The 15,718-nt window shown below is 36.8% G+C and overlaps 1 protein-coding gene across 1 annotated transcript in view; it reads right to left on the bottom strand.

Moving 5' to 3' along the window:
- Fbxl13 (F-box and leucine rich repeat protein 13) overlaps positions 1-15,718 on the bottom strand; it is a 254,266-nt gene that overhangs the window by 62,047 nt on the left and 176,501 nt on the right. Inside the window, 1 exon segment of the mRNA XM_087206541.1 lies at positions 12,531-12,614. Coding sequence (XP_087062667.1) covers positions 12,531-12,614 — 84 coding nt within the window.

The raw sequence follows: 15,718 nt of genomic DNA, 5'->3' as shown, positions 1-15,718 counted from the left end.
AGAAACAAATCACATACAAAGGAAAACCCATCAGAATCACAGCAGACTTCTCCACACAAACCATCAAGGCAAGAAGAGCTTGGAGTGACATATTCCAAGCCCTAAGAGAAAACAGCCTCCAACCCAGATTGATGTACCCTGCAAAACTATCTTTCAAAATGGATGGAGAAATAAGATACTTTCATGACAAAGAGCACCTTAGGAACTTCATGAATACCAAACCAGCACTCCAAAGAATTTTACACAATAGCCTAGGAACAGACATTGAGGATCACAACCCCAGGAAGCAAAGCAGAATGAACCCATCTGGCATGACAAGAAATTAAATGTAAAGGGGGAGAACTCAACAAAAAGAAAAAGTCATGGCAATGACAAGTCAATATGTTTCAGTTATAACCATCAACGTTAATGGTCTCAATTCACCAATCAAAAGAAATAGACTGGTAGAATGGGTCAAGAAGCAAAATCCAACAATATGCTGCATACAAGAAACACACTTAATTCAAAAGGAAACTCATAGACTGAAAGTTAAAGGGTGGAAAACAATACTGCATGCGACAGGAACCCCAATAAAAGCAGGAGTAGCTATCCTCTTTGCAGATCAAGTAGATTTCAAACCAACACTGATTAAGAGAGACAAAGAAGGACACTACATCCTTGTAAAGGGAACAATCCAAGAGGAAGAGATGACAATCATAAATATCTATGCACCAAACACTAGTGCACCCAACTATATAAAACAAATACTAATGGACATGAAAAGTCATATATGCACTAATACAATTGTAGTGGGGGACCTCAACACCCCACTGTCACAAATAGATAGATCAACTAGACTAAAAATACGTAATGAAATACTAGAACTCAATCGAACTCTTGAATAAATGAACTTAACAGATGTTTACAGAGTGTTCCACCCCACAAAATCAGAATACACATTCTTCTCAGCAGCACATGGGTCATTCTCCAAAATTGACCACATACTCACACATAGAACATGTTTAAATAAGTGCAAAGGAATTGAAGTTATCCCCTGTATATTATCAGACCATAATGTGATGAAATTGGAGATCCATAGAAAAAGAAACTCAAAAAATTTCATAAACACATGGAAATTGAACAACACACTTCTGAATAACCAATGGGTCACAGAGGAAATTAAAGAAGAAATCAGACAGTTCCTTCAATTAAATGACAATGACAATACAACATATCGGAATCTATGGGACACAATGAAAGCAGTCTTATGAGGGAAATTCATAGCAGTGAATATGCACATTAGGAAAACAGAACGAGCCCAATTAAACAACCTGATGCTGAGCCTCAAGCTTCTAGAAAAAGAAGAACAGGAAAACCCCAGAGCTCATACAAGGGAGGAAATTAAAAAGATCAGAGGAGAAATCAATGCAATGGAGACTAAGAGAATGATACAAAAAAATCAATGAAGCCAAGAGTTGGTTCTTTGAAAGAATCAACAAAATTGACAAACCTTTAGCCAACCTGTCAGAAAAAGGAAAGCAAAGGCCCAAATCCATGCAATTAGGAATGAAAAGGGTGAAATTACAACAGACCCAGCAGAAATCCAGAGGATCATCAATACCTACTTCCAGAACCTATACGCCAATAAGATGGACAACACAGAAGAAATGGACAGATTCCTAGATACATATGAATTATCAAAGTTGAATGAAGAAGACCTAAACATTCTGAACAATCCAATATCAACCAATGAAATTGAAAATGTAATTAAAAACTTATCAACTAAGAAAAGCCCAGGCCCTGATGGCTTCACTGCTGAATTCTACAAGACATTTGGAGAGGAACTGCTGCCACTACTGTTGAAACTCTTCAATGAAATTGAAAGGGAAGCAATACTCCCAAATTCATTCCTGGAAGCAAGCATCACCTTGATCCCCAAAGCAGAGAAAGACCCAACTGAAAAAGAGAACTATAGGCCAAGCTCACTAATGAACATAGATGCAAAAATCTTCAATAAGATACTGGCAAACAGAATGCAGAAGATCATCAAGAAGATAATACACCCTGATAAAGGGGGATTCATCCCAGGGATGCAGGGATGGTTCAATATATGAAAATCAATCAATGTAATATGCTATATCAATAGAGCCAAGCACAAAATCATATGATTATCTCCATAGATGCAGAAAAAGCATTTGACAAAATCCAACATGCATTTATGATAAAAACCCTACAAAAAATTGGAATAGGTGGTCTCTACCTCAAACTGATAGAAGCCATCTATGAAAAACCAACAGCCAATAGCATACTAAATGGTCAAAAACTGAAATCCTTCACACTAAAATCAGGAATAAGACAAGGATGTCCACTATCACCACTCTTGTTCAATATAGTTCTGGAAACATTAGCCACAGCAATTAGACAAGAGAAAGAAATAAAAGGAATAAAGATAGGTAATGAAGAAGTCAAATTGTCATTATTTGCAGATGACATGATACTCTATACAGAAGACCCCAAGAACTCCACCAAAAGTCTTCTGGACTTAATAACCAAATTCAGTCAAGTAGCTGGTTACAAGGTCAACACACAAAAATCAATAGCTTTCCTCTACACCAATGACAGACTCACTGAGAGAGAAATAGGGCAAACAATTCCTTTCACAATACCATCCAAAAAACTGAAATACCTAGGAATCAACCTAACAAAAGAAATCAAAGACCTCATCTCTGAAAACTATAGCACTCCAAAAAGAGAGATTGAAGATGATATCAGAAAATGGACAGACATCCCCTGCTCCTGGGTAGGAAGGATTAATTTAGTGAAAATGGCCATACTTCCAAAACTGCTAAATAGATTTAATGCAATTCCAATTGAGATCCCAGCAGCATACTTCATGGACCTTGAGAAAACAATCCAAAAGTTCATTTGGAACAAGAAGAGACCCAGAATAGCAAAAGCAATTCTAGGTAACAGAGACATGGCAGGGGGTATCACAATCCCCAACCTGCAACTCTACTACAAAGCTACTGTGATAAAAACAGCATGGTACTGGCAAAGAAACAGACCTGAGGACCAGCGGAACAGATTAGAAGATGCAGAAACAATGCCAAACACACTCAGCCATCTCATCTTCAATGAAGGAGCCAAACACCCTCACTGGAGGAAAGATAGCCTCTTTAATAAATGGTGCTGGAAAAATTGGGTTTCAACTTGCCAAAGATTAAAACTAGACCTATATCTCTCACCATGCACTAAACTAAAATCAAAATGGATTAAAGATCTAAATATTAAAATAGAAACTCTGAACCAGTTGGAACAGAGGTTAGGTAGAACCCTTGAAGACATTGGTGTAGGAAAAGATTTTATGAACAAAACCTCAGTTGCCCGTGAACTAGCACAAACAATCAACAAGTGGGATCTCTTCTTATTAAAAAGCTTCTGCACAGCAAGAGAAACCACCAGCAGTGTGAAGAGACAACCCACAATGTGGGAAAAAATCTTCACCTGCTTTTCCTCAGACAAAGGTCTACTATCTTGAATCTATAAAGAACTTAAAAAGATCAGACCTCCCAAATTTAAAGACCCAATCCAAAAATGGGCATCTGAAATGAATAGACATTTCTCAGACAAGGAAGTGGAAATAGCAAATAAATACATGAAAATATGTTCAACGTCACTGGTCATTTGAGGGATGCAAATGAAAACAACACTGAGATTCCACCTCACTCCAGAAAGAATGGCTGCTGTCCTGAAATCAACCAATAACAAATGCTGGCGGGGCTGTGGGGAAAGAGGAACCCTGCTCCACTGCTGGTGGGAGTATTGATTGGTGCAACTACTGTGGAAATCAGTATGGAGATACCTCAAAGAACTAGGACTGGAAGTCCCATTTGACCCCACTGTTCCACAATGGGGACCTTCCCCAAAGAATTAAAAAAATCATACCACAGTGATATATGTGTGCCCATGTTCATAGCAGCACAGTTTGTAATAGCTCAAACTTGGAAACAGCCCAAATGCCCATCAACTGGAGACTGGATCAAGAAAATGTTTTTTTTATAAAATGGAGTACTACTCAGCCATAAAAAATGAGAAATTAGAGACATTTATAGCTAAGTGGATGCACATTGAGGCAATACTCTTAAGTGAAATAAATAGGACACACATGTGTAAATACCAAATAGTTTTTCTGGTGTGAGAAACTGAAAGTGTAAATAAGGACTAAAGATATAATAGGTAATGTGAAATAGGAAGAAAAGGGACAAAGGGGATGGAAGTGGGAGGGCTAGGGGAAAGGATAGAAGGGAATGGGATTAATATGAGAAAATGGAAAAATAGGAAGAAAATCTTTGTAAATAGGGAGGACTGGAGGGGTTGAAGGGAGGGCTGGGCCAGGGTGAAAAATAAGAACCAAGAGAGACTATGTAAAGCTGCAAATTTCCAATGATGAATGTCATTATATTGTATACCTAAAATGTACCAATGATTAGAATGAATAATTGATAATGTAAAATAGGAAGAAAAGGTCCAAAGGGGTAGGGGTAGTGGGAGGGGCAGGGGAAAGGAAAGAAGGGAAAGGAAAAAATGATGAGAAATGGAAAAAATGGAAATAAAGTCTTTGTAAATAGGGAAGAGTGGAGGGCATGAAGGGAGGGCTAGGAATGGGGAAAAAATAAGAACCAAGATGCATTATATAAAGGTACAATTCTCAATGAGAAATGTAATTGTGTTGTATACCTACAATGTACCAATAAAAGAATTTAATACAAAAAAAATACACCTTGATGTGCATGTATATTACATTAATGTTTTCATAGCATACTTCATTTTCAAAAAAGGACTGAAAATGCATACTTGATTAAGGGAATATAAAATGTAATGAAAATAAAAAATAACTGGGTTTATTCCATTAGTTCTACCAAAACAATTTAAGATAGAACTTCCAATTTACCTGTATTGTAACACTCCCATTTAAACCAATTCCTTTGCCAAATTTGTCGTTCTGTTATTTTATTTTATTGAATGCTCAAGAAAAAAGATTTCTTAAGAAATGCTCAATTACGGTTATTTCAAATTTCTTCCAAAATGCCTTTCAAGAGCACCAAATAATTTTTTTTTTGGTACTGGGGATCGAACTCTGGTCCTTGTGCTTGCGCAGCAGGTGGTGAAACCACTGAGCTAAATCACCAGCCAGCACCAAATAATTTTAACTTCAATTAATCGTTAAACATCTAGTATTCTCAGAAATGAATGAAAGCAAGAACAAGTAATTAAAGCCAGACCCCAAAAGTCAATATATCTGAGGCTCCAGATGCACAACATGTGCACTTACAGGAAAATTCTAAAATGAGGTAATATTTTATTATTATGTTTATAGCTTTTGCAAAACCTAACTGGGGCAAAAAAGGGAAAAAACCTCTTCATTTCTCATTAAATGTATGTATATACCATAAGTTTTCATTGTCATGCTAAACGGAGAATCTCCTCTCCAGTTTCTTTTATTAAGTACTGAGAGAGAGAGAATTCTTGAGAAATTGTAGATAATCTAAACATCTCAGTTTGAGTTCTAGTATTTCGTTGCTTGTTTTTTGTCTAGTTGATCTATCTGTGACAGTGGGGTGTTGAGGTCCCCTACTACTATTGTATTAGTGCTTATATGATTTTTCATGTCTGTTAGTATTTGTTTTATATAGTTGGGTGCACTAGTGTTTGGTGCATAGATATTTATGATTGTCATCTCTTCCTCTTGGATTGTTCCCTTTACAAGGATGTAGTGTCCTTCTTTGTCTCTCTTAATCAGTGTTGGTTTGAAACCCACTTGATCTACAGAGAGGATAGCTACTCCTGCTTTTTTGGGGGTTCCAGTAACATGGAGTATTGTTTTCCACCCTTTAACTTTCAGTCTGAGTTTCTTTTTGAATTAAGTGTGTTTCTTGTATGCAGCATATTGTTGGATTTTGCTTCTTGACCCATTCTGCCAGTCTATTTCTTTTGATTGGTGAGTTGAGACCATTAATATTGATGGATATAACTGATATGTATTGACTTATCATTGTCATGACTTTCTCTTTTTGTTGGATTCTCCCCCTTTGCATTTAATTTCTTGCCATGCCCAGTGGATTCATTTTGCTGGGCTTCCTGGGGTTGTGATCTTCGTTGTCTTTTCCTAGGATACTGTCTAAAATTTTTTGGAGTGCTGGTTTGGTATTCATGAAGTTCCTAAGGTGCTCTTTGTCATGAAAGTATCTTATTTCTCCATCCATTTTGAAAGATAGTTTTGGAGCGTACATCAGCCTGGGTTGGAGGTTGTTTTTCTTTAGGGTTTGGAATACGTCACTCCAAGATCTTATTGCCTTGATGGTTTGCATTGAGAAGTCTGCTGTGATTCTCATGGGCTTTCCTTTGTATGTGATTTGGGTTTTTTTTCTCTAACTGCTTGTAGAACTTTGTTCTTCTGTTGGGTTTCTGGAACAATTATATGCCTATGTGTAGATTTTTTTTGATCAAGGCTATTTGGAGTCCTATATGCCTCACTTATCTGTATGTCAAGCTCTTTTCCCCTGCTTGGGAAGTTTTCTGCCATTACTTCTGTGAACAGTTTTTGTATGTCACCTGCACTCTCTCCTGTTTTTTCATTGTCCTTGATCAGTCTTATGTTATTCTTCTTTGCATCATCTAGCAGCTGCTGGATTGATTTCTCATGGTCCTTTACAATTTTAAATCCATTTTTCTTTTCCTGGTCACTAATTGCAATCTTATCTTCAATAACTGAAATTCTGTCCTCACATTGGCTCATTCTGCTTCGCAGACTTTCAGTGGAGTTTTTAATCTTCTGGAAATCTGTTTGCATCTATTTTATGGATTCCATTTGTTTTCTATGTTGAGATTCCATCATGTTCCTCAGCTCTTCTCTAGATTTATTAATCATGTCTTGCACTATGGGCACAATCTCTGCTGTTATGTGAGAAATTATTTCTGATTTCATTTTTCCCAGATCCTCTTTTGTTGCCAGTTCAGGGAGTCCAGGTGGTTCAGTATCAGAGTATTCCATCTTATTTCCCTTTGGGGTTGCTGTATGTGATCTGGAAGTCTGGTTTTGAGGCTTGTTCAGTGTCTTCTCATTTCAACCGGTGGGGGGGGGCGTTGCTGCTGGCACCTACGTGGCTCACCTCCTCTGTGCTGGGAGTGGTGGTACATCGGCCCTGAAGCCTCTTCCTCTGTCTAAACATCTCAGTTTAATCCTATATTGTACTCCCTCCCCCTTTCATTTGTAAATCCACAAAAAGAAATTGTGAAATTGGCTCATACTTCTCCTCCCCTTCTTTGTCTGTTATCATTTGTGACTTAATTGGGCTTGAAGAGGCAAGAAGGAAAAATATCACTACATACCCCAAAGTGTGAACCTTGGAGGGATAGAACTGCTTAAAAGAAAGACAGGCAGACAGGCAGACAGGCAGGCAGGCAGGCAGACTCACTGGCACATACACACACACACACACACCATTACAATAGCCGGGAGGAGAAAAGAGGGATGAGATGGTGAGGAAGAAAGTTTTCTTTTTCATAAACTTGAACAGCTGATATTGTACAACTATTAAATCTGTATTTTCATGTTCCTATACTTCATGCTCTTGTATAAAAATTATCTTTATTCAAAATTATCTTGTCATTGAAATTAAATATCAATTTAAAAAGGCTAAGTTTTTTAGTATTTTTATTTCATAAAAAATAAAATTTCATAATAAAATAAGAATAATAATGGTTAATACACTGTGTATCATTGTCTTTAAAGTAGCTACTCAGAGTAGAAGACATAGATAAAATGATTTTCTCTTACAGAGAAGAAACAAACAGATAAGCTTTTTTTTAAATAGCTGGGCATAGTGGCACACACCTGTCTTCCCAACACTCAGGATGCAGAAACAAGAGGATTGCCACAAGTTCAAGGCCACCCTGGACTATGTAGTGAGTTCAGGGCCAGCCTGAATGACAAAGGAAGACCCTGTCTCAAAAAAACCCCCCAAAACCCCAAAACTTAAATATGCCAGAATTCAGGGACATATGACATAGTTAACATTTGGGTAAATGTTTTCATCTAAAATCCAGAACACCTTATGGGAGAGTATATTAGACTTCAAAGCGTGAAAAGAAAAATGCCTGAAACCTAGAAAATCAAAAGGAAATGGCAGAATGCACTGATATCCTGATTCCTTTTAGCCTCAGATGTGATAAATACTCTCTCATTCTAAGAAGCATTAAAAATTAATAAATGATAAATATTAAGAGGCTATATCATAACCATGGTAGGCTTCAATAATTCTGGATGATTTATAGTTTATTGCTCAAATGTAATTGACCACCATATAGGAAGTATAATCAAATATTAGAAATTTTTTGAAGGTCTCACTATGTAGTTCAAGCTGGCCTTGAACTCACTGTGTAGCCCAGGCTGTCTCAGAATCATTGGCAATCCTCCTGCCTCAGTTTCCCCAGTGCTGATATTACAGGCATGCACCACCATGCCCGGCTAGAAATGTTTGTACTTTAACTTTTATTTTGTTGACCTTTAGTCATCAAGATTTACAGAACACACAAATCTACTTACAACTAGAACTACAAACTCAAATAAGACAGGATCTGCTCTCTCAAGGGACAGAATCATGTCATAGAACCTGGCTTTTCACCCTTAGTATTATTTGCATCTGGGCTGACTCATTCTTTGTTGCATGTGTTTTAGGGGTCATTCTTTTGTACATGGTGTGATGTTAATTTCATCCCTGAACTGTGATAGATAAACAGGTAATCGGATGGATAAAGGATGGGTGGATTAACAGGTGCATGGCTAGATGGATTGATGGATGAACAAGTGATTGGGTGGGAAGCTAGACTGATAGATGGATGGATAGATAGACAGATAGATAGATGCATAGGTGGATAAATAGAGGAAGGATGGGTAAATAGGTGGATGGGTACACATTGTATACATGTACTGAAAAATCTGTACAAATATTATTTGCCAATTAAAAAGAAGCAGGCTGACCCAAGGATTAGTGGAATAGATTAGGAGACACAGAAACAACTCCAGACATACTCAGCCACCTCATCTTTGACAAAGGAGCCAACCATCCTCATTGGAGGAAAGATAGCCTATTTAATAAATGGTGTTGGAAAAACTGGATTTCAACCTGCCAGAGAATAAAACTAGACCCATATCTATCACCATGCACTAAACTAAGATAGAAGTGGATTAAAGATCTAAATATTAAGACAGAAACACTAAACTTGCTGGAAGATAAGTTAGGTAGAACTCTTGAAGATATTGACATAGGAAAAGACTATATGAACAAAACCTCAATAGCATGGGAACTAGCACAAAGAATCAACAACTGGGATTTCATCTTATTAAAAAGCTTCTGCTCTGCAAGAGAAACTACCAACAGAGCTAAGAGACAACCTACAATGTGGGAAAAAAAATTTAGCAACTATAACTCAAAGGGCTACTATCTAGAATATATAAAGAACTGAAAAAAATCAGACCCCCCCCCAATTCAAAGACCCAATTCAAAAATGGGCATCTGAAATGAGCAGACATTTCTCAGACAAAGAAGTAAAAGTTGCAAATAAACATATGAAAAACTGTTCAACATCCCTGGTCATTCAAGAGATGCAGATGAGAACAACACTGAGATTCCACCTCACCCCACAAAGAATGGCTGCTATCAAGAAATCAACCAATAACTAATACTGGCAGCAGTGTGGTGAGAAAGGAACCCTTCTCCATTGTTGGTGGGAGTGCAGACTGGTGCAACCACTGTGGAAATCAGTGTGGAGATACCTCAAAGAACTAGGGCTGGAGGTACCATTTGACCCAGCTATTCCTCTGCTGGGTATTTTCCCAAAAGAATTAAAAGAATCATACCACAGAGATATATGTGTATCCATGTTTATAGTGGCACAGTTTGGAATAGCTAAAACTTGGAAACAGCCCAAGTGCCCATCAACTGGAAACTGGATAAAGAAGGTGTGGTTTTTTTATAAAATGGAGTACTACTCAGCCATAAAGAACGAGAAACTAGAGTCATTTATAGCTAAATGGATGCATATTGAGGCCATACTCTTTAAGTGAAATAAATAGGACACACATGTAAATACCGAATAGTTTCTCTAGTGTGAGAAACTGAAAGTGTAAATAAGGATTAAAGGGGTTAATAACTAATAATTGATACTTTGAAATAGGAAAAGGTCCAAAGGGGTAGGGGGTGGGAGGAGATGGGGAAAGGAAAAAATGGAAAGGAAAAATTATGAGAAAAGAAATAAAAAAGGAAACGAAGTCTATGTAAATAGAGAAGGGTGGAGGGGGTGAAGGGCTCACAGGTAATGGGGAAAAAATAAGATCCAAGATACATAATGTACAGGTACAAGCACCCAATGATAAATGTAAATGTTTGTATACCTAAAGTGTACCAATAAAAGAATATAAGCAAAAAAAAAAAAAAAAAAAAAGAAGAAGCAGGCTGGGCATGTTGCTCAATGGTAGAGTATTTGCCTAGTATGTGCAAGGCCCTGGGTTCAATCTCCAGAACTCCAAAAAAGAAAATGAAAGGAAAGAAAAGAAAAAAGGAAAGGAAGGGAAAAAAGAAAAGAAAAGGAGTTGAGAAGAAGGCAACACCTTAGTTCTCCACAGTCTGGTTTTCTGGTTGTTTGCTAGGGTCTAATTTCCTGGATCAGTGTGGACTGATTTGGAGCCCAGGATCACCAGGAACAAAGCAAAACACCACATAACACTGAGTGCCTCAGTGTCGAACCCATTGATAATGATGCTTAGCTGTTTTATTTTAATAATTTTTTGTCTATCACCTGTCAAAGACCATTTGAAAGCTTGACTAAACCATATTCATAGATAAGGTTTTGTGTAGAGCATGTTTAATTCTTAAATTAACTGGAAGAGGTAAATAACAGTTGAAGCTTAGAGGAATCTTTTGGCTATTTCTCCTAGTAAGTTATATGCATATAAATCTCTTGTGCCAATCATGTCCAATACAGAAATTTCTATTCCCCTCTAGGACTTTGTTTGGAAAGAGAGTGTTTGTTCTTTTTTTTTTTTTAAACTCTTTATACAATTGAACTTACTACTAGGGAGATTCCTAAGGGATTGGTTAGAACCTTAATATACCCTGGCTTGAAACTGGGAGAAATTGACATTGCTTGATATTGATGCCTTTTAAAGATGATTTCTTAATAGTGTCACCCTTTCCCCTTAAGTATTACTACATTGTACAGACACAATGAGATTCAGCAAAAACAATTTGAAAACATTTCTTTCCATTAACAGATCATTTGTCAACAGATCACTTGGAATAGCAAGTTTTCATTTCTGCCTTTCATTTCCACTAAACTGTACTTAAACTTATTTTCTGAGAATGAAAATGACTTGACATCAGTCACTTAAGACCTCTTGGGCTTTAGTTTTCTTACATGTAAAGTTATGATTTAGGTATTTTCAGGTTTCCCTCAGCTCTAGAAGCCTAGAATTCTATGGTAAAAATTAAACGTGATCTAACCTGAAACCCTCAAAACCCCACCAGTTTACATGGTATTTGAATATTTTTCTATGAGTCACATTAAAATTTCTTGTAAAGTCCATTTCAAAATCATGGAAGACAGCTTCAAATTTGCCATGCTCTGTGGACTTCTCAGCTAGCACCTGCATCATCTTTCTTTCCACTTGTGGGACTAATCCTTTTATCTCTTTAAGAAAGTTCCTCCCTCTTCTCCTCTCTTTCTTCTTAGTTTAGCTTCAGGTTTTTCAACTCTCTAAACACTTCTGTCTGGATCTTTCAATATGCTTAAGTTTCCCCATACTCATTGGTTCCTTCCTCATTCAATATGTGCCCACCATATGACTTTGAGATGCTTAATTTGCTATAAAAAATTACACCATGGCACACTCCCATGTCTCCTTTATGACTCACACACATCACCTGGGTCCTAGAAAAGGTACTGGGGTGGAACCCAGGGACTCACCCATGCTAGGCTCTACCACTGAGCTACAGCCCCAGCCCACTCAAGAATTTCTGAAGTATCACTTGAGCATATAATCATTGCTTCTACCCAGTTATTTACTTCATACTGTCTGTTCCAATAAAGTGTGTTACCAAGTATGTTTGCATAACTTAAGCTCCAAACTGTTAGGTGTCTGGTTTAATTTTTCAAACTTTCTCAATTTTTATGGTTAGATTGCATGACATTTTTATTTTAAGAACATTTTCCTTATATGAAAAGACCAACCATCACCACATAGCAGTTCATCACTTTCCAAGTAAAATGTCCCTATTTACCCTGAGTCTGAAATGAAGAAAGGGAGTAGATGGGGAAAACAGGAAAACAAATCCTTTTTGTCACGTTAGGCCATGGAGATCTGAGATTCTGGCTTAACCATGATCTCACACTTCCATTTCTTTTTTTTTTTTTTTACTGTGACCTACAAAACTATTCAATTTGTGCTTAATATTCAATCTTAATTCATTAACAAAAGACCTTATTTATCTTACCACAATTCCAACATTGGTGATTTTACAACAGTCTGATAAAGAAAGTTCCTTCAGTTTCTTATGTCTGGAAAGTGCTATCAGTCCCTAAAAACACAGAAATCATCTTGTAATTATAGTTTAGTATGGAAGGTATATTTTAATAACCATTTGTGCAAACTAACAGCATAAATTATTTGTGCAAACTAAGAAAACAGCTTTTTTCTTATATTTCTTTACATTTAAGTATAAAACACTTTGGATAGAAAATGTACAAGTTTCAGGTTGTCTCTATTGTTGTACAAAAAAATTATTACAGAATTCCAGAGCCAGAAAACTTCTTAGAAAGTTATTATGTTGCTCCCTGTTTCCAGATAAATGCTATCTGAATCAAAACAAACAATGCTAACTCACAACTTTATTTTGAAGACACTATATGGGGCTAATGAATCTATTTGTTAATAAGTTCTTATTTATTTCTAACCTAAAAAAATCTCAAAATCCAGAGTTTATTTTTATAATTCTGAATCCCTTGAAGAGAAGGGAAATGGATCTTTATATAAAGACAGATTTTCATTCATTAATAGCCCACTTTCTTTTCAAGTTTAAAGCCTTGCACCTTTCATTGTTCATGTGTGGTTGTGCTGTCCTGTTTCTCCATACTTCCCCCTGAACTGGCTGCCCCAACCCTCAGATAAGGAATTGATAAATGTGGTTTATAGATGCTGTCCTCTTGTTTCACACTCAGGGGTCACATTGCTTTTATAATTCCACAGGATAGGCTTTCTAAACCCGGTGGATAAGAACAGGGGTTTCATTATTCTTTTCTTTCTTTCTTTTCATCCCATGATTCCAGAGCCAGCTGGCAGGAAAAATGTTGGAAATGACAATGGACTTGTCCTTTTTATATTTTATTTTCTGGCCTGGTTTACTTTTTATTAGTTTGAAATGTAACATTTAGGCTATAATTGAAGATATATTATGTAATATTAGATCCTGTATTTTTCCCAGATGTAGAGATTGGAGCCTTTCATTTACAAATCTACTTTTTTTTTTGGTACCGGGGATCAAACTTGGGTCCTTCTGCTTGCGGGCAGGCAGCGGAACCACTGAGCTAAATCCCCAGCATTGGAGCCTTTCATTTAAAGAAAAAGCAAAAACAAAACCCCAAAAGTCCAAACTAATGGAAAAAGGGCTTGATTTAAGTCACTGTTTAAACTGTGATTTCTAATTTTGTTTAATAGTTCTGTACACCAACCAAAAATAAAATCACTCTGTTCGTTCTTTTAATTTTATTGTGACTGTGGGTTCTTTTGTTAGGAACACATTATGTTTTCTGCTTGCTTGTTTCAAAACAAAGAATGATCAAACCCTGTGGAGCTGTTGCATGTGGTCTGGGTTCCAGATGTGGATGCTTTTTATTCATGATGTAAAAATTGAGTGAGTTTAGATTTTCCCCAGTGGAAACCAAATGAACAAAAAATACCAGTAAGAGATGCAAAATTTGTCTCTTTCCTCTATACTACCAGAAAGTATGCTTTATTATCCTATGGGAAATTTGTTCTATGAAGTTATTTCTAAAGTTTTTATTTAGATTTTACTTTTATGTAGCCAAATCAGAATTTCTTTCCAGTTTTTATTTTTTATTAGTACATGTTTGCAGTACATAATGATTACATTCACTATGGGGAGTTGGTACAGGTACATAGCACATCTTAATTCTCTTTCATCCCCTCTCTCTCCCCTTCCTCCCTCCCTCCAACTTTTGATCCCCCAAATTTTTAAGAGTAGCTGCAAATAAAGGGTATTTGCTAAATATAATGTTATCAGCCTATATTCTACTACTACTAAAAATTAAAATACTGAAATGGAATGCTGCATTTAATCACTATAATTGTTCATTTTAAAAACAGGGACTCAAAATTGAATTGATTGACATCATTAGGCATTAGATAAATCCACAATGAGATGCCACAACACATTTATTAGGACAGAAATAACTTAAAAATCGTTGGTGAGGATACGGACAAATTGGGCACCCTCATCTACTGCTGGCAGAAATGCAAAGTGGACCAGCCACTCTGGTTAACAGCCTGACCACTCCTCAGAAAGTTAAAGAAGAGCATGGTACTGGCACAGAAATAGACCTTTGGACCAGCGGAACAAGAGGGGAAGACACAGAACAGCCCCACATAACTGCAGCCATTTGATTTTTGACAGAGGCCCAAAAACACATGCTCGAGGGAAGACGGCCTCTTTAACACATGATGTTAGGAAAAGTGGATCTCCATTTGGAGAAAAGTTCAGCTAGACCTTTCTCTCTCACCATCTACTGAATCAGATCAAAACAGGTCAAAGACCCACACAAGCAAAGACTTTCTGAATAGGACTCAAATAACACAGAAAATAATATAAAAACTAATTTGACTACATCAAATTAAGAAACTTCTGCACAAAAAAGAATCAACTGAGTGAAGAGACAACCTACAGAATGGAAGAAAATCTTTGCTAGCTGTTCTTACAGGAGAGAATTAATGTCTAGAATATATAAAGAACAACAAAAAAAACCCCCCAAAAACCCCAAAGAGCCAAATCGATAAATGGCCAAATGAACTGAGCAGACACATCACAAAAGAAGTTCAAATAGCCAATAAATATATGAAAAAATGTCCAACATCTTTAGCTAGTACGGAAATGCAAATCAAAACTACACTGAGATTCCATCTCATGCCAGTCAGAATGGGTATCATCAAGAATGCAAAAAAAGGGCCAGAGATTTAGCTCAGTGGCACCACACCTGCCTTGCAAGATCAAGGTCCTGAGTTTGATTCCGGGTGGGGGAAAAATGGAAAAAAAAATTCTGGTGAGGATGTGGGAAAAAGGAGCCCTCCTACACTGTTGGCAGGATGTAAATTAGTACAACCATTATGGAAAATTCACAAATTCCTCAAAAAGCTAAAAATAGGCATACATACCATTTGTTCCAGCTATGCCACTCCTTGGTCTATTTCCAAAGGAATTAAAGACAGCCTACTATAGAGATACTTGCAAACCCATTTCATAGTGGCACAATTCACAACATCTAAGCTGTGGAAGCAGCCTACATGCACATGAAGAGATGAATGGGTAAAGAACTGTATACACAATGGAGTAACATTCAGTCATAAAGTAGAATGAAATCACCTCATTTGCAGGAAAATAGATGGAACTGG

Source organism: Heterocephalus glaber, unplaced genomic scaffold, assembly GCF_053883595.1.
Source record: "Heterocephalus glaber isolate CG9 unplaced genomic scaffold, H.glaber_assembly_v1.0 deba00000676, whole genome shotgun sequence".
Lineage (NCBI taxonomy): Eukaryota > Metazoa > Chordata > Mammalia > Rodentia > Bathyergidae > Heterocephalus > Heterocephalus glaber.
Note: the sequence above shows the minus strand (reverse complement) of the source record. Positions and strands in the feature narration are given on the sequence as shown.